General features: G+C 44.1%; 1 protein-coding gene across 1 annotated transcript in view; it reads left to right on the top strand.

Annotated features, from left to right (window-relative positions):
• Positions 1-35: 35 nt before the first annotated feature.
• The window catches only part of cenph (centromere protein H), a 49,494-nt gene continuing 25,143 nt past the window's right edge, over positions 36-24,386 (top strand). The window contains exons 1-5 of the mRNA XM_072515981.1: positions 36-124; positions 6,069-6,212; positions 9,856-9,911; positions 12,978-13,026; positions 13,177-13,248. Coding sequence (XP_072372082.1) covers positions 120-124; positions 6,069-6,212; positions 9,856-9,911; positions 12,978-13,026; positions 13,177-13,248 — 326 coding nt within the window. The 5' untranslated portion in view covers positions 36-119. The remainder of the gene's footprint in view (positions 125-6,068; positions 6,213-9,855; positions 9,912-12,977; positions 13,027-13,176; positions 13,249-24,386) is intronic.

A 24,386-nucleotide genomic window follows, 5' to 3' on the forward strand; every position in this document is an offset into this window, starting at 1 on the left:
CGCGCTGAATAGACCAATCGGCGCAGTGAATGGGTGGGGCCAGGGCCAATGGCGGGCAACGTTTGAACTGTGCGTGTGTGTGGTTGAGGACGGAGACGGCAGCGCGAGCGGGGCAGAGTATGGAGTAAGCGAGTAGTCCGTCTCATTAACGCGCGCGAGAATTGTCCGTTAGGGCCATATCGTAGTCGCCGGGAAAATCCTGCGCCAATGTTTCAGCTGGACTTTCGCTGTTGCGGGTTAGATGTGGTCCTCTAAGACCAGGCCCTGTGAGCTGGGACATTGTGTGGGGATGGGGCGACTCTTCCACAGCACTCGGGTTCTGGTGGGCACAGAAATTATTGGAGTGGTGCTTCACTCACTGTGAGCCGGCGAGCGAGTCACCCTTCACATTTCACTGCACTCTTCAAATTATTTGTTCTGTATATGTGAATTGACGATGGTGTGGTCTGTACTTTGTCAATGTTGTATGCAACTTCCATAACCAATGAAAAAACATAGTAAATATAGCACGGTAGCACAGTGGTTAGCACTGTTCCTTCACAGCTCCAGTGTCCCAGGTTCAATTCCCGGCTTGGGTCACTGCCTGTGCAGAGTCTGCACTTTCTCTCCCCATGTCTGCGTGGGTTTCCTCCGGGTGCTCTGGTTTCCTCCCCCAAGTCCCGAAAGACATTTTGTTAGGTAATTTGTACATTCTGAATTCTCCCTCTGTACCTGAACAGGCGCTGGAATGTGGCGACTAGGGGCATTTCACAGTAACTTCATTGCGGTATTAGTATTATAATTTTTATTAATTGCTACAGTACAGAGGGAGACCATTTGGCCCATCTAGTCTGCATTGACCCTCTGAAAGATCATCCTACCTAGGTCCATTCCCCTGCTGGAACAATTAGACTAAGATAAATAGAGAGGAAGCTAAAAATAATTATTCAAAGAGCAATGAGATTAAAATGAAAGAGTAAGCAGTTGTGTTTGGGATTTTTTAATGGTCCTCTTTGTTTTGATTGACTGGAAGGTTACTTGTGTGAGATGTACAAATATTCTGGACCCCTCAAATACTGAACGAGCATGATTATTCTGGTCAGAAACATCACAAGGGATTTGCTAGATGGAAAAAGACCAAGATCAGTGTATTTTGTCAACCTGGTCATTGCATGATGCAAATAACAACCATTGGATGGCAAGATTTGGACAAAAATACTAACAGGATAACGATGGCACAGTGGTTAGCACTGCTGCTTCACAGCGCCAGGGACCCAGGTTCAATTCTGACCTGGATGACTGTGTGGAGTTCGCACTTTTCTCCCCGTGTCTGAGTGAGTTTCCTCTGGGTGCTTGGGTTTCTTCCCACAGTCGAAAGATATGCAGGTTAGATGGGGTTATGGGGATAGGTAGGATGCTCTTTCAGAGGGTTGGTGCAGACTCGATGGGCCAAATAGCCTCCTGCATTGTAGCAATTTAATTCAATTTAGTTCTAAAACTTTAGGAAATATTTACTAGCTGTGGGACTGAGACTGCACAATTTCAGTTCCATTTCTGTGTCTCCAGTGGTGAGTGGTATGACTGGACTATAAACCATGTTAATGGAGTTCAGTAAGAAGTCTCACAGCTTCAAGTTAAGTCCAACAGGTTTATTTGAAACCACAAGCTTTCGGAGTGCTGCTCCTTCATCAGGTGAAGTCAATGGCGTTAATGGAGTTGCTATACAATAAATACCCAGCCCTAAATGCCTGTGAAGAGATGGTTTCATATAACATGTAAATCCAGTAATATCTTGTCATACAAATTATTTTTTATTTTTTGTCAACGCTTAAGCACACTTAAGAGTCTTGTGTATAGTCCTGGCCGCCACATTACAGAAGAATATAAAGACACTGGACAGGGTGTTGAAAAAATTTAATGGTTCTTGAACTGCTAAGTTATGACCGCACAGGCTGGTGTTATTTTCTCTAGAAAGTGAAGGGTGACTGAATAGATATCTTTAAAATTATGAAGGAGGATAGGCGAATAGTAAAATGCTTCATTTGTGGGGTGTCCAAAACTCGGGTCCAGAAATAAAGGATGTAATTAATAAATCCAGTAAGGAATTCAGAATAACGTCAATAACCATACAGTGGTTAAAATGTGGAACTTGCCACAGCATGGAGCTGTTAAGGTGAGTAGCATTGATGCACTTAAAAGGGAGCTTGATAAGTATATGAGGAGAAAGATTGAAGGATATGCTAAGAAGGTTAGATGCAACTGTGTGGATAATAACCATGTGGATCCACCAGTTGAGCCGAGTGGTCTGTTTCTGTGCTGCAAATGCAATGTAATTAACAGCAGTGGTGCAAATCTCCCAGCAATTTGTGGAAAAATTGAACTGGAATATTTCTTCACAAATTGCTGGATATTTAATGAACTAATGGTGGCTGCTGTGAACTCGTTATTTTTCAAGCAAATGTTTATGTATTAATCCCTTGTCCGCACAGATGCTGACATTTCTATGAAATCTATGACTTCCAGAGCGTACCCAGTATTTTTTATTCTTTTTTCAAATTTCCATCTTCTGTTCAAGATTGGCTAAACTTGGGTGATGGAATTAGGACCTGTGTAGTCCAATAATGTATGCAATGGTATGATTGCACACTGAACAATTGAAGAAACTCTCTGCTATATATTTTTCTTTAAATACATTTCACATTTTGTAAAGCAACCCGATTTTGTAATTTGAAAATAGAATGTTGGCAGGAGAAAACTTCTAAACTTGAATGCGGTTGCATAACTTTTAATTCCAACTTGATGTTAATTGTCAACCAGGGAAATACAACAGCTAATTTACAAACATCAAGTCACCTCAATCAGCAATGAGAAGAATGACTAAATAATCTGTGGTGGTTGTTAATTAAAGAATAAATTTCCTTCTTTCAATGTCAACCATGGCCTCTGCAATGGAAATTTTCTTTAAGTTTGTCCAAGGGATGTGGATGTCATTGGCAATGTTAGCATTTGTTGCCCATTTCTAACTGCTCTTAAGAAGATGATGGTCAGCTAGCTGCCTTCTTCAACTACGACTGTTGCAGTAAATATGTTGTAGGTACATCCACAATGCTATTAGGATGAAAGTTGCAGGTTCTGTCAGGCATCAGTGAAGGAATGATGATGTGTATCTGAGTCCGAATGGTGCCTGGCTTGGAGGGAAACTTGCAGATGGGGGGGTTCCCATGTATTAGATGCCTTGTCCTTCTTGATTGTTAGAGGTCGCGAGCTTGGAAGGCACAATGAGAGGAGGCTTGGTGAATTGTATCAGTGCATCTTATCAATGGTACACCCTGCTGACACTGCCAAAGGTGGAAGGGTTGAATGTGTAAGGTATTAGATATGGTGCCGATCAACAGGCTACTTTTTCCTTATGATGAGCTACTAGTGTTGTTGCAGCTGCACTCATCCAGGCATGTGGAAAGTACTCCATCACGTTCCTGACTTGTGCCATGTGGATGGTGAATAGGCTTTGGGGAGTTTGGAGGCGAGATACTCACTGATAATTCCTAGCGTCTAACCTGGTCTTTTAACCACAGTATTTAGATCACTGGTCCAATTAAGTGTCTGGTCAATTGTACCCCCAGCATGTGGTAGGGGATTCAGTGATAGTTATGCAGTTGAGTGTCAAGGGGAAATCATTGCATTCTTTCTTGCATTCTGCATGCCAAGGAACCCCTGCAGTATTGTGGAATTGAGATGATTTTCTCCAGCAAACACAACCATCTTCCTTTTGATAGAAGGATTGAATGTGTAACCTGGGTAGGGATTTCGGGCCATGAGGTTACAGATTGTGATTAACACAATTTGGCCCAGTGTGTCACGGATGTCCAGTTGTGAGTTGCTTGATCTGTTCTGAATTCATCCCATTTAGCATTGTGGTAGTGGTATCCTCAATTTGAAGACATTTCTCCACAAGGACTGTGCAGTAGGCCCTCCTACCAGTTCTGTCATTGACAGATGCAACAGGTATTGGTGAGGACAATCAACGAAACAAAAGAAAAAGTAAGATCTTCACTCCTGTTGGCTCCCCCTTCACCCATGCAGGCCTGGTCTGGCAGAATCAAAATACTGAAGATGCTGGAAATCAATAAAAATAAAAATGCCAGACATACTCCGGTCAAGCAGCAACTGTGGAGAGTAAAACAGAGTTAATATTTTAAAGTCTGACCTGCTGAGTACTTCCAATATTTTCCAGTCTTACAGATATGTCTTTTAGGACTTGGTCAGTAGTTTTCTTTTTATAAACCTAGAGTACCTGATTATGTTTTTTCAATTAAGGGACAATTAATTTCCAATTAATGGGCAATCCACCAATCCTGCACATCTTTTTGGGTTGTGGAGGTGAGACCCACGCAGACATGGGGAGAATATGCAAACTCCACACTGGCAGTGACCCAGGGCCAGGATCGAACCCGGGTCCTCAGCGCTGTGAGACAGCAGTGCTAATTACTGCACCTCTGTGCCACCCCTTGGACTTGGTCAATAATAGTGTATTGAATCACTCTTGATGGACATTGAGGTCCCCAACCAGAGGACATTCTGTGCCTTTGCAACTATCAATGCTTCTTCCAAGTGGTGTTTAACATGGTGAATTACTGATTCATCAGGTGAGAAAGGGTATTAGCTGGTATTTAGGAGGAGATTTTCTTGCCCTCATTTGACCAGAGTCCATGAGATTTCATGGGGACCAAAGTCAATGTTGAGGACTCCCAGGGTTACTTCCACCTGACCGTACACCACTGTGCCACATCCTCTGGTGGGCCTGTCCTGCTGGTGAGAAGTGATGGAGGACTTTGGGACATGGGCTGTAAATTTTCCCAGCTTCCATTGTCTCTGATGCATCAGTCCAGACCTCTCGATCATGAGCTTCGCGATATTTTCTTCCTTTGATTGTTCCCATTGTGGGTTCAGTCCCACTTCAGAAGCCTGAGCTGACTTAGTTTTGATAGTGCAGCATTGTAGGAGGTGTTGTCTTTCAAATGAGGCCTGGACACGTGTTTGTTAAATATTCCATGACACTGCCTTAAAGATGAACAGGAGTTCTCTTCAGTGTCCTGACCAATATGTATCCTTCAATAAACATCACAAGCAGATTATCTGATCATAATCTCTGATGTCTGTCAGACTTTGCTACATGCAAATTACATACAGCAGTGACTATAGCTTCCAAAAATAGTCAACTTTGGTGCATTACTCTTCATTGAGACATTTTACTGCACACAAAATGGATATAAAAGCATTTGCTGTTCATTGACTGTGAACCTCCCAATAGGACATCCTAAAGTCATGAAAGGCACTATTTGAATGGAGGTTCTTTCTTGCTCTTTGAATAGTATCATGGAATTCTTTACCAAGCCCTATAGAACTAATCTTAACATTTTGCTTTTAAATTTAGAATGCCCAATTAATTCTTTCCAATTAAGGGGCAATTTAGAATGGCCAATCCACCTAATCTGCACATCTTTGGGATGTGGGAGTGCAGCCCACGCAAACACGAGGAGAATGTGTAAACTCCACATGGACAGTGACCCAGACCTCGAATCTGGGACCTCGGTGCCGTGAGACAGCAGAGCTAACCACTAGGCCACCGTGCTGCCCTTAACCGTAACATCTTATCTGGAAGGTGGCAGCCCTGACGGTGTCATATTTAACAAGACACTGAAATGGTAGCCTACATTCAGCGCTAACGTCCTGGATTATGGGTCGAACCTACGTCTGAGTGTGCTATCATTGAGTACACAGACAAAGATATCAGAGATACCAGAGCATGAATCAATGTCTTCAAATACAAAGCCTCCTTCCTTTTTCTGTTTTTTCCATTGGGGAGTATCTGATCCCCGCTGGCATCTATCGAATCTGATAGCCAGCCTACACTTCTAAGCATACATGTTCTATTTCCTGTATCCAGTGTTGGCATCAACTCCCATTGGGAAATATTCAGCTTCTACTGAGGCTATGGCTGTGATCTACTCTGCAATTCTTAAAACCTGTATTTTCAGTTGTTGCATATTCTCTGTTTTCCATCTTGTGACACTTGTTCTCTATATTAGTTATGAAGCAAATATACACATTCTTCAGGAGCTTGGTAATTCCTGCATGAAGCTTGGACAGCTGGCACTTGATAACTTCCACATAACACCAGCAGTTGGCCAAGAAAATCCAGTGGTAATGGATTCCATTCTGCACCTCATGTGGTGAGTAATGGGTTGTACATTGATTTAAATATGGTAGATTTCTAAGACACATTATCACAATAAAAATGTTAGAGAAAATGTTTATGAAGTATTTGGAATGGTAATAATGAAGGTGTTAAATCAGGAAGAGGTTTACATTTGAAAATGTTTCAGTTTGAAGTTAAATTTTGGGACTTCCTTTTCCCTGGTGGATTCCAAATTAAGTGCTTCATCTGAATTTTCATTGGCTCGTATTTGTAGAATCATATTGCATAGAAGATCATTAGGTTATTATCTTGTGCTTGCTCTGGAAATGCTGTAGCTATCCGATTCATCCCACTCCCCTGCTCTTTCCCCAGAGCACTACAAATTCTACTCCTTAAATTACATATCCAGTTCCATTTTGAAAATTTGTATTGAATCTGCTACTACTATCCCTCACTTAGATCATCATAACTTGCTCAGTTTTTAAAGAAAGCATTTCATCTCCCTTTTGAATCGTTTGCTAATTACGTTAAACCAGTTGAAACACTTGTTCTGGCTGTTGACACTCCTGCCAGTGGAAATAGTATTCATTTTTGTAGACTGGTGGCTTATTTTATTGTATCAAGATGCATTTTCCAGACACTTCTATCTAAATATCATTTGGCTATTTTTATCGGGGATTGTGTATAGTCGCAGGATACCATAATTATAGCATGCCAAATTTACACTGGTGGTTTCCATTATAAATTTGGCCATACAAATCCTGTCAGCTTTAAATTAAACTAATATAATGATTTATGTCTGGCCTTGTCACACCAAGTGTTCACGAGCTGTCTTCAACATTGAAGAGCATCTGTGCGAAAGGGCATAAATATCTAGTTCTGATAACAAGAGGATACTATTACATAAGTAGATATAGCACGGTGAGAGTCAACTCTCACAAAGGGAAGAATCCTGCGCAGCAAATCTTTTCATTGGTCCCTGAAAATATTTAGTTTTAAAATATTTCCACAAGTTCTACTTTGTGTCTAATGTCAAAAAATTAAAGAATTGTGTATATATACAAATGCTTTAATAAAAACATTTTTTTTTAAATTAAGGAATCTTATTTGTCAAAATATATTTAACACTTCTCAAGAACTCTTATTCAGATAACCTGCACACAGAAGTAGGATAATAACATCATTTCTCGGGTGGGGTGGGGAAATCCTGAAGACATTTCATATTCCATGAAATATATTAGCCCAGATCGTAGATACTGGATGTTCCCCAAAGATGTGCTTCAGGACCCAGATGCAATGATTCTATGGGAATTGCCGAAGAAGTTTGAACTTCCAACAGGCATTTCCCTTTGCCCTCAGGACCCTCTGATAAAATCTGAGTTAGAGTTGGAGACTTTGGACAATTCTGATGTACTATCTGAATAGTTATTCAGGAAGTGTCAGACTGGAAATTTCTAGTCTTAACTCTTGGATAACCATACAACTGACACACCCAACTTGTCCTTTGAATGAAAAATTAAAATGAAAATCGCTTATTGTCACAAGTAGGCTTCAAATGAAGTTACTGTGAAAAGCCCCTAGTCGCCATATTCCGGCGCCTGTTCGGGGAGGCTGGTATGGGAATTGAACCGTGCTGCTGGCCTGCCTTGGTCTGCTTTCAAAGCCAGCGATTTAGCCCTGTGCTAAACCAGCCCCATCGCATATGTTCCCCCTCATTCCACATCCTGACCCGACCTGGCCAGCCCCACCACCCAATTTTTCTTTCCCCCAACACAATCAGCGCTTCCTAACCCAACCGTTCCCAATTCATCCGCTCACCTCACCCACCCTACCCACTTACACACCTACACACACATTCATTCACTCATACATACACCCATTCAAGAACATGCTGAAAAGCTGTTTAAATGTCCCAAAACCTTTCAGGGTGTGACTGAACACTTAGAATACGCAACAAGTGCTGTAAATTGGGGATGGGCTTCTGTTCCCCTGATAATCCGATGCCATGAGCAAGCAGTTTGAGGGAAGACCACTCTGCATTTCTGAAGAAGCCAGAATCAGAAGACATGGCCAGAAATGCGGATTTCCGTCGTGACATTGTCTGCATCTATTTCCCCTTTGTTTCATGCAGTTTTGCTTTACCATGGCATACTTCTTGAGATTAGAGGTTGAAAAATACAGATTTACCTGCCTTCAGGTGGATCTTAATTCTAATTGTGATTCAGCCTTCGCATATGATCCTCCTTACTTTGACATTGCTTTTTTGTTCAAGGGTGGCTTGTATTTTATATGCAACACCTCCATTTTATTTTTAATTATTTTTTAATAAATTAATTTATTTATTATCAATGTAGAGTACCCAATTACTTACCAATTAAGGGCAATTTTGCATGGCTAATCCACCTACCCTGCACATCTTTGGGTTGTGGGGGTGAGACCCACACGGATGCGGGGAGAATGTGCAAGCTCCACATGGACAGGGGGCCAGGATCGAACCCGGATCCTCAACGCCGTGAGGCAGCAGTACTAACCACTGCGCCACCGTGCTGCCCCAACACCACCATTTTAAACTTCTCTTCCTGGTTTTCAAATCCCTCCGTGGCCTAACCCTTCTCTATCTCTGAAAACTCCTCTAGCCCTACTGGTCTCCATTATATCTGCATTTCTCCAATTTTGGCCTCCTGAATGTCCCTGATCTTAATCGCTCCACTATTGTTGTAGAGTCAAAGTCTCACACCACAGAAAGATGCCCTTCAGGCCATTGAGTCTGTGTTGGTCATCAAGCACTTATCTACTCTAATCCAATTTTCCACACTTAATCTTGTGGCTTTGTATGCTCTGGGGTTTAGCAAAGTTCTGCCAGGCTCTCTTTAGTGAGGTTCCGCCTCTCTTTAAAGTACCTTAAATTTACTTTCTTCTATGCCCCTCCCCAACCACATGAGATTACAATATTCAAGTAAGAAATTTCCAAAATTCTTCACAAGCAATGTGAATTAAGGAGGACTTCAGAGAAAAACTTTGTTGAAGAAATCGGCTTTGACAAATTAGTTAAGATGAAAGATTTTACAAAGTGGGAGGGTTTGTAAAGTGAATTCTGTAGATTAGAGCATTCTGGCTATACGCTCTGTCTCCGATGTTGGAGTGAATTGTGGAAAGAAGGTATGGTATACCCGAATCGAAAGACTTAAATATTCAGGTTGGAAGTGTTGAAGATGTGAAGGAATTGAGCCATGGAGGAATTTGTAAATAAGGAAAGGATTTTTGAAATTAATGCACTGCTGGAAGATGAAGAACTTTGGAAGCCATTGGGAACTACAGGTAGGTGAACAAAACTTAGCACAGGATAGAATGTAGGTCATGACGTGAATGGCTGGCATTTGTGTCCAGTTGAAATTAAGCAGTCAACGGGAAAAGCAATGAAGAAGCAAATAAGTTGAATATTGAAGCTTGGCTCAGCTGGGCAGTACATCAAAATTGCGCGCTGCACAAGTTTCTACTATGTGGGGGGTCAACGCTATTCAGTGTTAAGTAAGTAATATTTTTTTCAAATGGAATACTACAATAGTAAGACTAGCACAATGCTGGTGTTTCCCCATCATGATATTTCTCAACTGCCCAGGTATGTGCAACAAAAAGCTCTTGTTATTCTTACTGCTTCTGCAATTTTATTTTTCTAGGTTAAAGGATCAAGTAATCCAACAAACAGTAGAACTGGAGACCAGTGTGAAAGCTTGTAAGTTCTTATGAATTATATAAGTCACTTAGGTACACCTTTAGGGTGCTTTGAGTACTGAAATGTTGTAGCTTTTATTTCCCTTTGTTAAAGCCAACCTTAATTTAAAAATGTAATAAAGTAACCCTTGCAACAAGTAAATGTATTTATTTGTATGGGACATGTTTGATATTATAATATGGAAAAATAATGCTGATACAGAAACCATTGATACAATTTAAGTTTATTTTGTATGATTCCCCAGTAGTTCCAGTAACAAAAGCCTGCTTTGTGTAAAACTGAACCATTAAGAAAACTGGAAAATTCATTGCTTAATTTAGGTTAATTTACTTGGTATTCGCCTTGGCAACACTGAGCCCGATATTTGGTCTCAGTCATAGAATCGTAGAATAGTTACAGAACAGGAGGAGACCATTTGGCCAGTTGTATCTTACTGGCTGTCTGCAAGAACAAATCACTTAGTCCCACTCCTCCCGTCTTTTCCCAGGAGCCTTGTAAATTTATTTCTCTTCAGATAATTATCCAATCTTTTTTGAGGGTCTCCAACGTGCTCTTAGGTAGTGCATTCCAGATCCTAACCACTCATTGCATAAGGTTTTCCTCTTGGTGTAATTGCCTCTTTTGCCAATCGGAGGCATCCTCTGGTTCTGGTCCTTCCTCCAAAGGGGAGCCAAAAGACAAAACAGGATTCTATTAGAAAAACAGAGGTAGTTTTAAGGGATTTATATTTGTATTGGTAAACATTAGAAATAAGGTATCATTTTAAGTGTGTTTAATTTAATGTTTTTGTGCCTGGAAGGTTAAAACCTAAAATTAGATTCGTGCTGGACGAAGATATGTGTGGGGGTTGGTTAAGTCCCAACTATGATTCTATTGTGCTTAGAGAGGGCTGTGTGAAGAGTAAATATAAGTAAGTTTATTATAATAATCTTTATTAGTGTCACAAGTAGGCTTACATTAACACTGCAATGAAGTTACTGTGAAAATCCCCTAGTCGCCACACTCTGGTGCCTGCTCGGGTACACAGAATTCAGATATCCAATTCACCTAACAAGCACGTCTTTCAGGACTTAGCAACAGGTGGCCACTTTTCAGTGAGAAGCGCTTTCCTTTGTTCCTAGTTTTAACTGAAAGATGGGTAGTGAGAGAAGGCAGCTCTCACAGCTATGCTTGAAGTAGTTGGTTCAGAAGGCTAGAGAAGGAATATCCCCTTCAGCATTTCTAACATAAATGCGGGAAGTTAAAGCAGAGAGACTAGAGCTGATTGAGGAAGGAAGTAGTTCTAGACATGAATCTAGTGGAGAAATGAATTTATACAAGCTCTTCCATACTTTGAGGGAAAGGATGTGAAAACATTCTTTATTTCTTTTGAAAAGGTAACCAAACAGATGAAATGGTCAAAGAAATTTGAACATTACTTTTACAAAGTAGATTTGTAGGTAGAGCTAGTGAGGTATATGTGTTTTTGTCGGAAGAGGTATCTAGATTATGATGTGGTAAAGAAAGCTATCCTTCGTGTGTATGAGTTGGTTCCTGAGGCACACGGGCAGAAATTTCAGAACACAAGAAAATAGCTTGTACAAGCGAGGGTGAAGCAAAATAATTTTGACCGTTGAATACGGGTGTTAAACACATGAAGCCCTTAAAGAGGTGATTCTTTTATAAGAAAGAATCTGGGGCCGGGATTGATCCGGGTCCTCGACGCCATGAGGCAGCAGTGCTAACCACTGCACCACTGTGCTGCTCATTCATGTTCCGCACTTGGTAGATGTGGCTTTGGAGATGGGACTGGTTCAACGGCCAGTGTGGAGTTTGGATGTGGGGCTGTTGGCAGATTTGGGATTTTTTGTGAAGATTGATGAGTATGTGGGCTTTAACAAAGGGGTAGTCCTCAGAACTGTGGGAGGCCCTGACTCACCCAACCCTTACGGAGCCTAATCTGGTTCTTCATTCGCAAGTGGGTCTCCTGCAAAAGCGCCGTGTCAGCCTTCATGCTCTTCAAATGAAAGAAAACTCTTGCACTCTTCACTGGGCACTCTCAAACCCTGCACATTCCATGTACCCAACTGCATTGGAGGTCTCTCACTCTCTTTCCTTCCCCCCCCCCCTTTCTACTCTGAGGGATTATGCCCTCCATCTCCCATATTCATGAATTGGAGCCCACCCAAGATGGCACCCAGAACCACCCAACGGGTGGGACAAAGAATAACCTCCAGTCACCGCCAGCAATCTACCCCTCCTCCTCCCCATCCTAGAAATCCCACAGCAACTTGCCCCCTGGTTATTGACCCTTCCTCTAAGGGGAAATGTACCTTCCTGTCCGCCCTATGTGTCCTTCATAATTTTATATACCTCAATAAGGTACCTCACTATACCTCAATCAGCCTACTCTGCTCCAGAGAAAACAACCCCAGCCTATCCAGTCTCTCTCGATTACTGGGAGTGGAGTTTGGAAACTTTCGTGACAATCATATGAGGGAATTCTGAGCAGAAATCCACCGATACTAACTTGGGTTCAGAGCCGAATGTATATTTGACCACACCCAATCTGAGTTCTTAAAGGGACTTGGTGCTAATGAGATTACTTTGTAATCCATGTTAAGCTTAAAATATGTGTGCATTTATTAAACTAAAGGGTGGATAATGGTGTATTGTGTAATAATTCAACCGTTCATATTAACACTTTTTAAAAAATGTTTCTTGAAACTAATTAGTGGTCCTGTGACACTGTTCCTTCACGTTTTATTTAAAAAAATAAAGTTACGGTCTTTTGAGCCAGGGATTCATTCTGGTATCTTCCAGTCCAGTTCTAACATCAATTGGGATCATAACAATTCCCATTCCCAATTACCTTCCAGTAACTTCTGTTGGAAAGTTTTTATGGACATCAGGACTAGAGATAGGTTCTTGAATACCAAAAATCAATGCTTGTTAAGAGTTAGTACTTGCAGATGTTTAACGCAGCATGAATAATGACTATTGTGAATTGTGCCTTCATCACATACATGTGCACTCACTCACTCATTTTTAAATTCTAACTTTATCTGGTATCTATTTTATTACCAGGTGCTGAAACCAATTCTGAGGCAATATCCGAAGACAACCTGAAAGAAGTGTATGTTTGAGCAATTTACCAAGCTTCATTGAGCTAAAGGATGAATTATACTACACTTCTATCATTCCAAAATAATTTTCAATACAGAGAAACATTGGTAGAACAAGATGATCTGTCAGTTATTTGTGAAATGATTACTTTCTTTTACAGGATTCAAGGACTTGAAAAGGATTTGGAAGATGTTTCAGTATCTTTCCAGCACAAAACCATGGCTCTTCACAGGTATAGAAAACTCCCGATCCTATTTTTGTCTAGGAACTTTTACCCTAATTTGTGACTCCGTTCCAAATATAAAATATTCCAACTCATGCCCTTGAGAAGGTGGGGTAGGCCACCTCCTTGAACCACTGCAGTCTATGTGGTGAAAGTAGTGTCTCAGTGCTATTACATAGAGAATTCCAAGATGTTGGCCTCATGATGGTGACAATGCTTAAGTCAGATGGTATGTTGCTTTGAAGGCAAGTTAAATATTTAAAATTAAAATCTTCACTGGACTGCAACATACTTGTGTTTCTATTTGCTTCCAAAAAATAATTATTCGGAGTTTTGATGGCCTAAATTTTCGATCCTTGCCCTGTCAATATTTTTCTTTTAATATATATGCGATGGGTATTGGTGAAAACCAACTCAAGATTATGCTGCATTACATCCCCACATCTTCTAACCTACCATGAACTCCAATCACTTTGCGCAAGTGATTTCTGGGAGGTAAGTTTATCCTTTTAAAAAAACACTTTTCTGTTTTATTTTTTTCGACCCGCGGACTTCTGGGAAGACCCCCCCCCCCAACCAATAAATTCTGGTGGAGAGGAAACCCGAGACACTACACGTGTAGTGTCTCCCACCCGCCCTCCTCCTCTAACCTAATAATAAGACCCATTGGTGTGAGGTAAGTGCCATATTATATTATTATTATATTATATTATTAGCATTGTGCAGGTCAAGGTTCGGAGGTGGAGGAGCAGTCTCTGTCAGGGAGAGAACCTGAGAACATCTAAGACACTCAGAAGGTAAGTAAGTGATTTTTACTTTTAAACCTTTTTCAAATTGTGTGTGTCGGGGGAAACTGAAGTGACATCACAGAAAAGCTGTGACCTGAGTGGCTGGTTGGGAATCTACACTAAATTAAAAAAAATTAAGCATTGGTAACTAATTAAACATAATTACTTAATTATAATTTAGAGGGGTATCTAAGCCAGAGATCGGAGAGTACTATATTTAGCTTTCGCATTTCTATTAGAAATCTAGTGCTAGGAAACAGATAGTTAACAGTGACTTTGAAAATTTTTAAAAAATATATTAAAAAATTTTTTTTTTTGAATTTTAATTAATTGACGCAATGTCAGTTAGAGGGGTGCAGTGCTCTGACTGTGAGATGTGGCAGGTCCGGGAGGCTTCCAGCGTCCCGGATGGCTTCATCTGCAGAAAGTGCACCCAACTGGAGCTCCTCACAGACCGCATGGTTCGGTTGGAGCAGCAATTGGATGCACTTAGGAGCATGCAGGTGGCGGAAAGCGTCATAGATCGCAGTTATGTAAATGTGGTCACACCCAAGGTGCAGGCAGAGAAATGGGTGACCACCAGAAAGGGCAGGCAGTCAGTGCAGGAATCCCCTGTGGTTGTCCCCCTCTCGAACAGGTATACCCCTTTGGATACTGTCGGGGGGGATAGCCTATCAGGGGAAAACAGCAGCAGCCAGAGCAGTGGCACCACGGCTGGCTCTGATGTTCAGAAGGGAGGGTCAAAGCGCAGAAGAGCAATAGTAATAGGGGACCCGATAGTCAGGGGCACAGATAGGCGCTTCTGTGGACGTGAAAGAGACTCCAGGATGGTATGTTGCCTCCCTGGTGCCAGGGTCCAGGATGTCTCCGAACGGGTAGAGGGCATCCTGAAGGGGGAGGGCAAACAGGCAGAGGTCGTTGTACATATTGGTACTAACGACATAGGCAGGAAGGGGCATGAGGTCCTGCAGCAGGAGTTCAGGGAGCTAGGCAGAAAGTTAAAAGACAGGACCTCTAGGGTTGTAATCTCGGGATTACTCCCTGTGCCACGTGCCAGTGAGGCTAGAAATAGGAAGATAGAGCAGCTAAACACGTGGCTAAACAGCTGGTGTAGGAGGGAGGGTTTCCGTTATCTGGACCACTGGGAGCTCTTCCGGGGCAGGTGTGACCTATATAAGAAGGACGGGTTGCATCTAAACCGGAGAGGCATAAATATCCTGGCTGCGAGGTTTGCTAGTGTCACACGGGAGGGTTTAAACTAGTATGGCAGGGGGAGCAATAGGTCAGAAGGTGAGAGCATTGAGGGAGAACTAGGGAATAGGGACAGTGGGGCTCTGAGGCAGAGCAGACAGGGAGAAGTTGCTGAACACAGCGGGTCTGGTGGCCTGAAGTGCATATGTTTTAATGCAAGAAGTATTACGGGTAAGGCAGATGAACTTAGAGCTTGGATCAGTACTTGGAACTATGATGTTGCCATTACAGAGACCTGGTTGAGGGAAGGGCAGGATTGGCAGCTAAACGTTCCAGGATTTAGATGTTTCAGGCGGGATAGAGGGGGATGTAAAAGGGGAGGCGGAGTTGCGCTACTGGTTCGGGAGAATATCACAGCTGTACTGCGGGAGGACACCTCAGAGGGCAGTGAGGCTATATGGGTAGAGATCAGGAATAAGAAGGGTGCAATCACAATGTTGGGGGTTTACTACAGGCCTCCCAACAGCCAGCGGGAGATAGAGGAGCAGATAGGTAGACAGATTTTGGAAAAGAGTAAAAACAACAGGGTTGTGGTGATGGGAGACTTCAACTTCCCCAATATTGACTGGGACTCACTTAGTGCCAGGGGCTTAGACGGGGCGGCGTTTGTAAGGAGCATCCAGGAGGGCTTCTTAAAACAATATGTAGACAGTCCAAGTAGGGAAGGGGCGGTACTGGACCTGGTATTGGGGAATGAGCCCGGCCAGGTGGTAGATGTTTCAGTAGGGGACCATTTTGGTAACAGTGACCACAATTCAGTAAGTTTTAAAGTACTGGTGGACGAGGATAAGCGTGATCCTAGGATGAATGTGCTAAATTGGGGGAAGGCTAATTATAACAATATTAGGCGGGAACTGAAGAACATAGATTGAGGGCGGATGTTTGAGGGCAAATCAACATCTGACATGTGGGAGGCTTTCAAGTGTCAGTTGAAAGGAATTCAGGACCGGCATGTTCCTGCGAGGAAGAAGGATAAATACGGCAATTTTCGGGAACTTTGGATAACGAGAGATATTGTAGGCCTCGTCAAAAAGAAAAAGGAGGCATTTGTCAGGGCTAAAAGGCTGGGAACAGACGAAGCCTGCGTGGAATATAAGGAAAGTAGGAAGGAACATAAGCAAGGAGTCAGGAGGGCTAGAAGGGGTCACGAAAAGTCATTGGCAAATAGGGTTAAGGAAAATCCCAAGGCTTTTTACACGTACATAAAAAGCAAGAGGGTAGCCAGGGAAAGGGTTGGCCCACTGAAGGATAGGCAAGGGAATCTATGTGTGGAGCCAGAGGAAATGGGCGAGGTACTAAATGAATACTTTGCATCAGTATTCACCAAAGAGAAGAAATTGGTAGATGTTGAGTCTGGAGAAGGGTGTGTAGATAGCCTGGGTCACATTGAGATCCAAAAAGACGAGGTGTTGGGTGTCTTAAAAAATATTACGGTAGATAAGACCCCAGGGCCTGATGGGATCTACCCCAGAATACTGAAGGAGGCTGGAGAGGAAATTTCTGAGGCCTTGACAGAAATCTTTGGATCCTCACTGACTTCAGGGGATGTCCCGGAGGACTGGAGAATAGCCAATGTTGTTCCTCTGTTTAAGAAGGGTAGCAAGGATAATCCAGGGAACTACAGGCCGTTGAGCCTTACTTCAGTGGTAGGGAAATTACTGGAGAGAATTCTTCGGGACAGGATCTACTCCCATTTGGAAGCAAATGGACGTATTAGTGAGAGGCAGCATGGTTTTGTGAAGGGGGGGTTGTGTCTCACTAACTTGATAGAGTTTTTCGAGGAGGTCACTAAGATGATTGATGCAGGTAGGGCAGTGGATGTTGTCTATATGGACTTCAGTAAGACCTTTGACAAGGCCCCTCATGGTAGACTAGTACAAAAGGTGAAATCACACGGAATCAGGGGTGAGCTGGCAAGGTGGATACAGAACTGGCTAGGTCATAGAAGGCAGAGAGTAGCAATGGAAGGATGCTTTTCTAATTGGAGGGCTGTGACCAGTGGTGTTCCACAGGGATCAGTGCTGGGACCTTTGCTCTTTGTAGTATATATAAATGATTTGGAGGAAAATGTAACGACTGATTAGTAAGTTTGCAGACGACACTGGGAGGTGAGTAGTTAGTTTAAAAGCTCTTACCTTTACAGGAGCAGCCCTTTGGATTTCGGCGGCAGCGGTGCGCAGGGGCCTTCTGGGAGGTGAGTAGTTAGTTTAAAAGCTCTTACCTTTACAGGAGCAGCCCTTTGGATTTCGGCGGCAGCGGTGCGCAGGGGCCTTCTGGGAGGTGAGTAGTTAGTTTAAAAGCTCTTACCTTTACAGGAGCAGCCCTTTGGATTTCGGCGGCAGCGGTGCGCAGGGGCCTTCTGGGAGGTGAGTAGTTAGTTTAAAAGCTCTTACCTTTACAGGAGCAGCCCTTTGGATTTCGGCGGCAGCGGTGCGCAGGGGCCTTCTGGGAGGTGAGTAGTTAGTTTAAAAGCTCTTACCTTTACAGGAGCAGCCCTTTGGATTTCGGCGGCAGCGGTGCGCAGGGGCCTTCTGGGAGGTGAGTAGTTAGTTTAAAAGCTCTTACCTTTACAGGAGCAGCCCTTTGGATTTCGGCGGCAGCGGTGCGCAGGGGCCTTCTGGGAGGTGAGTAGTTAGTTTAAAAGCTCTTACCTTTACAGGAGCAGCCCTTTGGATTTCGGCGGCAGCGGTGCGCAGGGGCCTTCTGGGAGGTGAGTAGTTAGTTTAAAAGCTCTTACCTTTACAGGAGCAGCCCTTTGGATTTCGGCGGCAGCGGTGCGCAGGGGCCTTCTGGGAGGTGAGTAGTTCGTTTAAAAGCTCTTACCTTTACAGGAGCAGCCCTTTGGATTTCGGCGGCAGCGGTGCGCAGGGGCCTTCTGGGAGGTGAGTAGTTAGTTTAAAAGCTCTTACCTTTACAGGAGCAGCCCTTTGGATTTCGGCGGCAGCGGTGCGCAGGGGCCTTCTGGGAGGTGAGTAGTTAGTTTAAAAGCTCTTACCTTTACAGGAGCAGCCCTTTGGATTTCGGCGGCAGCGGTGCGCAGGGGCCTTCTGGGAGGTGAGTAGTTAGTTTAAAAGCTCTTACCTTTACAGGAGCAGCCCTTTGGATTTCGGCGGCAGCGGTGCGCAGGGGCCTTCTGGGAGGTGAGTAGTTAGTTTAAAAGCTCTTACCTTTACAGGAGCAGCCCTTTGGATTTCGGCGGCAGCGGTGCGCAGGGGCCTTCTGGGAGGTGAGTAGTTAGTTTAAAAGCTCTTACCTTTACAGGAGCAGCCCTTTGGATTTCGGCGGGAACCGGAAGTTCGACCTCTGGCAAGTTTCCCCCCCCCCCCCAACCAATAAATTCTGGTGGAGAGGAAACCCGAGACACTACACGTGTAGTGTCCCCCACCCGCCCTCCTCCTCTAACCTAATAATAAGACCCGTGGTGTAAGGTAAGTGCCATATTATATTATTATATTATTAGCATTGTGCAGGTCAAGGATTGGAGGTGGAGGAGCAGTCTCTGCCAGCGAGAGAACCTGAGAACATCTCAGAAGGTAAGCAAGTGATTTTTACTTTTATACCTTTTTTTCAAATTGTGTGTGTCGGGGGGAAACTGAAGTGACATCACAGAAAAGCTGTGACCTGAGTGGCTGGTTGGGATTCTAACCTAAATTTTTTTGAGTATTTGGGAACTAATTAAACATAATAACTTAATTATAATTTAGAGGATATCTAAGCCAGAGATCGGAGAATATTATAGTTAGCTATCGCATTTCTATTAGAAATCTAGTGCTAGGAAACAGATAGTTGACAGTAACTTTGTAATTAAAAAAAAAAAAAGTATTTATAAAAAAAAAAAAGACAAATTTTAATTTTAATTAATTGACGCAATGTCAGTTAGAGGGGTGCTGTGCTCTGACTGTGAGATGTGGCAGGTCCGGGAGGCTTCCAGCGTCCCGGATGGCTTCATCTGCAGAAAGTGCACCCAACTGCAGCTCCTCACAGACCGCATGGTTCGGTTGGAGCAGCAATTGGATGCACTTAGGAGCATGCAGGTGGCGGAAAGCGTCATAGATCGCAGTTATGTAAGTGTGGTCACACCCAAGGTGCAGGCAGAGAAATGGGTGACCACCAGAAAGGGCAGGCAGTCAGTGCAGGAATCCCCTGTGGTTTTCCCCCTCTCGAACAGATATACCCCTTTGGATACTGTCGGGGGGGATAGCCTATCAGGGGAAAACAGCAGCAGCCAGAGCAGTGGCACCACGGCTGGCTCTGATGTTCAGAAGGGAGGGTCAAAGCGCAGAAGAGTAATAGTTATAGGGGACTCTATAGTCAGGGGCACAGATAGGCGCTTCTGTGGACGTGAAAGAGACTCCAGGATGGTATGTTGCCTCCCTGGTGCCAGGGTCCAGGATGTCTCCGAACGGGTAGAGGGAATCCTGAAGGGGGAGGGCAAACAGGCAGAGGTCGTTGTACATATTGGTACTAACGACATAGGCAGGAAGGGGTATGGGGTCCTGCAGCAGGAGTTCAGGGAGCTAGGCAGAAAGTTAAAAGACAGGACCTCGAGGGTTGTAATCTCGGGATTACTCCCTGTGCCACGTGCCAGTGAGGCTAGAAATAGGAAGATAGAGCAGACAAACACGTGGCTAAACAGCTGGTGTAGGAGGGAGGGTTTCTGTTATCTGGACCACTGGGAGCTCTTCCGGGGCAGGTGTGACCTGTATAAGATGGACGGGTTGCATCTAAACCGGAGAGGCATAAATATCCTGGCCGCGAGATTTGCTAGTGTCACACGGGAGGGTTTAAACTAGTATGGCAGGGGGGTGGGCATGGGAGCAATAGGTCAGAAGGTGAGAGCGTTGAGGGAGAACTAGGGAATAGGGACAGTGTGGCTCTGAGGCAGAGCAGACGGGGAGAAGTTGCTGAACACAGCGGGGCTGGTGGCCTGAAGTGCATATGTTTTAATGCAAGGAGCATTACGGGTAAGGCAGATGAACTTAGAGCTTGGATTACTACTTGGAACTATGATGTTGTTGCCATTACAGACACCTGGTTGAGGGAAGGGCAGGATTGGCAGCTAAACGTTCCAGGATTTAGATGTTTCAGGCGGGATAGAGGGGGATGTAAAAGGGGAGGCGGAGTTGCGTTACTTGTTCAGGAGAGTATCACAGCTATACAGCGAGAGGACACCTCAGAGGGCAGTGAGGCTATATGGGTAGAGATCAGGAACAAGAAGGGTGCAGTCACAATGTTGGGGGTATACTACAGGCCTCCCAACAGCCAGCGGGAGATAGAGGAGCAGATAGGTAGACAGATTTTGGAAAAGAGTAAAAACAACAGGGTTGTGGTGATGGGAGACTTCAACTTCCCCAATATTGACTGGGACTCACTTAGTGCCAGGGGCTTAGACGGGGCAGAGTTTGTAAGGAGCATCCAGGAGGGCTTCTTAAAACAATATGTAAACAGTCCAACTAGGGAAGGGGCGGTACTGGACCTGGTATTGGGGAATGAGCCCGGCCAGGTGGTAGATGTTTCAGTAGGGGAGCATTTCGGTAACAGTGACCACAATTCAGTAAGTTTTGAAGTACTGGTGGACAAGGATAAGAGTGGTCCGAGGATGAATGTGCTAAATTGGGGGAAGGCTAATTATAACAATATTAGGCGGGACCTGAAGAACATAGATTGGGGGCGGATGTTTGAGGGCAAATCAACATCTGACATGTGGGAGGCTTTCAAGTGTCAGTTGAAAGGAATACAGGACAGGCATGTTCCTGTGAGGAAGAAAGATAAATACGGCAATTTTCGGGAACCTTGGATGACGAATGATATTGTAGGCCTCGTCAAAAAGAAAAAGGAGGCATTTGTCAGGGCTAAAAGGCTGGGAACAGACGAAGCCTGTGTGGCATATAAGGAAAGTAGGAAGGAACTTAAGCAAGGAGTCAGGAGGGCTAGAAGGGGTCATGAAAAGTCATTGGCAAATAGGGTTAAGGAAAATCCCAAGGCTTTTTACACTTACATAAAAAGCAAGAGGGTAGCCAGGGAAAGGGTTGGCCCACTGAAGGATAGGCAAGGGAATCTATGTGTGGAGCCAGAGGAAATGGGCGAGGTACTAAATGAATACTTTGCATCAGTATTCACCAAAGAGAAGGAATTGGTAGATGTTGAGTCTGGAGAAGGGGGTGTAGATAGCCTGGGTCACATTGTGATCCAAAAAGACGAGGTGTTGGGTGTCTTAAAAAATATTAAGGTAGATAAGTCCCCAGGGCCGGATGGGATCTACCCCAGAATACTGAAGGAGGCTGGAGAGGAAATTGCTGAGGCCTTGACAGAAATCTTTGGATCCTCGCTGTCTTCAGGGGATGTCCCGGAGGACTGGAGAATAGCCAATGTTGTTCCTCTGTTTAAGAAGGGTGGCAGGGATAATCCCGGGAACTACAGGCCGGTGAGCCTTACTTCAGTGGTAGGGAAATTACTGGAGAGAATTCTTCGAGACAGGATCTACTCCCATTTGGAAGCAAATGGACGTATTAGTGAGAGGCAGCACGGTTTTGTGAAGGGGAGGTCGTGTCTCACTAACTTGATAGAGTTTTTCGAGGAGGTCACTAAGATGATTGATGCAGGTAGGGCAGTAGATGTTGTCTATATGGACTTCAGTAAGGCCTTTGACAAGGTCCCTCATGGTAGACTAGTACAAAAGGTGAAGTCACACGGGATCAGGGGTGAACTGGCAAGGTGGATACAGAACTGGCTAGGCCATAGAAGGCAGAGGGTAGCAATGGAGGGATGCTTTTCTAATTGGAGGGCTGTGACCAGTGGTGTTCCACAGGGATCAGTGCTGGGACCTTTGCTCTTTGTAGTATATATAAATGATTTGGAGGAAAATGTAACTGGTCTGATTAGTAAGTTTGCAGACGACACAAAGGTTGGTGGAATTGCGGATAGCGATGAGGACTGTCTGAGGATACAGCAGGATTTAGATTGTCTGGAGACTTGGGCGGAGAGATGGCAGATGGAGTTTAACCTGGACAAATGTGAGCTAATGCATTTTGGAAGGGCTAATGCAGGTAGGGAATATACGGTGAATGGTAGAACCCTCAAGAGTATTGAAAGTCAAAGAGATCTAGGAGTACAGGTCCACAGATCACTGAAAGGGGCTACACAGGTGGAGAAGGTAGTCAAGAAGGCATACGGCATGCTTGCCTTCATTGGCCGGGGCATTGAGTATAAGAATTGGCAAGTCATGTTGCAGCTGTATAGAACCTTAGTTAGGCCACACTTGGAGTATGGTGTTCAATTCTGGTCGCCACACTACCAGAAGGATGTGGAGGCTTTAGAGAGGGTGCAGAAGAGATTTACCAGAATGTTGCCTGGTATGGAGGGCATAAGCTATGAGGAGCGATTGAATAAACTCGGTTTGTTCTCACTGGAACGAAGGAGGTTGAGGGGCGACCTGATAGAGGTATACAAAATTATGAGGGGCATAGACAGAGTGGATAGTCAGAGGCTTTTCCCCAGGGTAGAGGGGTCAATTACTAGGGGGCATAGGTTTAAGGTGAGAGGGGCAAAGTTTAGAGTAGATGTACGAGGCAAGTTTTTTACGCAGAGGGTAGTGGGTGCCTGGAACTCACTACCGGAGGAGGTAGTGGAGGCAGGGACGATGGGGACATTTAAGGGGCATCTTGACAAATATATGAATAGGATGGGAATAGAAGGATACGGACCCAGGAAGTGTAGAAGATTGTAGTTTAGTCGGGCAGTATGGTCGGCACGGGCTTGGAGGGCCGAAGGGCCTGTTCCTGTGCTGTACATTTCTTTGTTCTTTGTTCTTTGACACAAAGGTGGTGGAATTGCGGATAGCGATGAGTACTGTCAGAGGATACAGCAGGATTTATATTGTTTGGAGACTTGGGCGGAGAGATGGCAGATGGAGTTTAATCCAGACAATTGTGAGGTAATGCATTTTGGAAGGTCTAATGCAGGTAGGGAATATACAGTGAATGGTAGAACCCTCAAGAGTATTGAAAGTCAAAGAGATCTAGGAGTACAGGTCCACAGGTCATTGAAAGGGGCAACACAGGTGGAGAAGATAGTCAAGAAGGCATACGGCATGCTTGCCTTCATTGGCCGGGGCATTGAGTATAAGAATTGGCAAGTCATGTTGCAGCTGTATAGAACCTTAGTTATGCCACACTTGGAGTATAGTGTTCAATTCTGGTCGCCACACTACCAGAAGGATGTGGATGCTTTAGAGAGGGTGCAGAAGCGATTTACCAGAATGTTGCCTGGTATGGAGGGCATTAGCTATGAGGAGCGGTTGAATAAACTCGGTTTGTTCTCACTGGAACGAAGGAGGTTGAGGGGAGACCTGATAGAGGTCTACAAAATTATGAGGGGCATAGACAGAGTGGATAGTCAGAGGCTTTTCCCCAGGGTAGAGGGGTCAATTACTAGGGGGCATAGGTTTAAGGTGAGAGGGGCAAGGTTTAGAGTAGATGTACGAGGCAAGTTTTTTACGCAGAGGGTAGTGGGTGCCTGGAACTCGCTACCGGAGGAGGTGGTGGAAGCAGGGACGATAGTGACATTTAAGGGGCATCTTGACAAATACGTGAATAGGATGGGAATAGAGGGATACGGACCCAGGAAGTGTAGAAGATTGTAGTTTAGTCGGGCAGCATGGTCGGCACGGGCTTGGAGGGCCGAAGGGCCTGTTCCTGTGCTGTACATTTCTTTGTTCTTTGTTAAATCTAAAATCACTGCCATGCCATTCTCATGTGGCACCAAAATCTGTGACTTCATTAGCTTCCGAAGACTTGTTCCACCATAAATTCATATCAAATGTTGGAAATAATCTCGGAACTATTGAAGGAACCATTTTGCTGCTTGACAACTGCCTTGCACCCTCACCCCCAGAAAATCTAATAACTGAGGTATGAACATCAATTGTTTACCTACTGAAAAACACAAGGTCAAGGGGTTGAACTTTTGACAAAAGGCATCATGGTGACCTTCAAATGTAAATACAGAAGTAAACTAATCAAGTGAAAGGTAGATTTTACGATGTGACAGTTTGCCTGTGAAAGAAGAAATCTACATATGTGGCTGCGCCTTGCAAGAAGTTAAATCAAC

This window comes from Scyliorhinus torazame, chromosome 9 (genome assembly GCF_047496885.1).
Source record: "Scyliorhinus torazame isolate Kashiwa2021f chromosome 9, sScyTor2.1, whole genome shotgun sequence".
Lineage (NCBI taxonomy): Eukaryota > Metazoa > Chordata > Chondrichthyes > Carcharhiniformes > Scyliorhinidae > Scyliorhinus > Scyliorhinus torazame.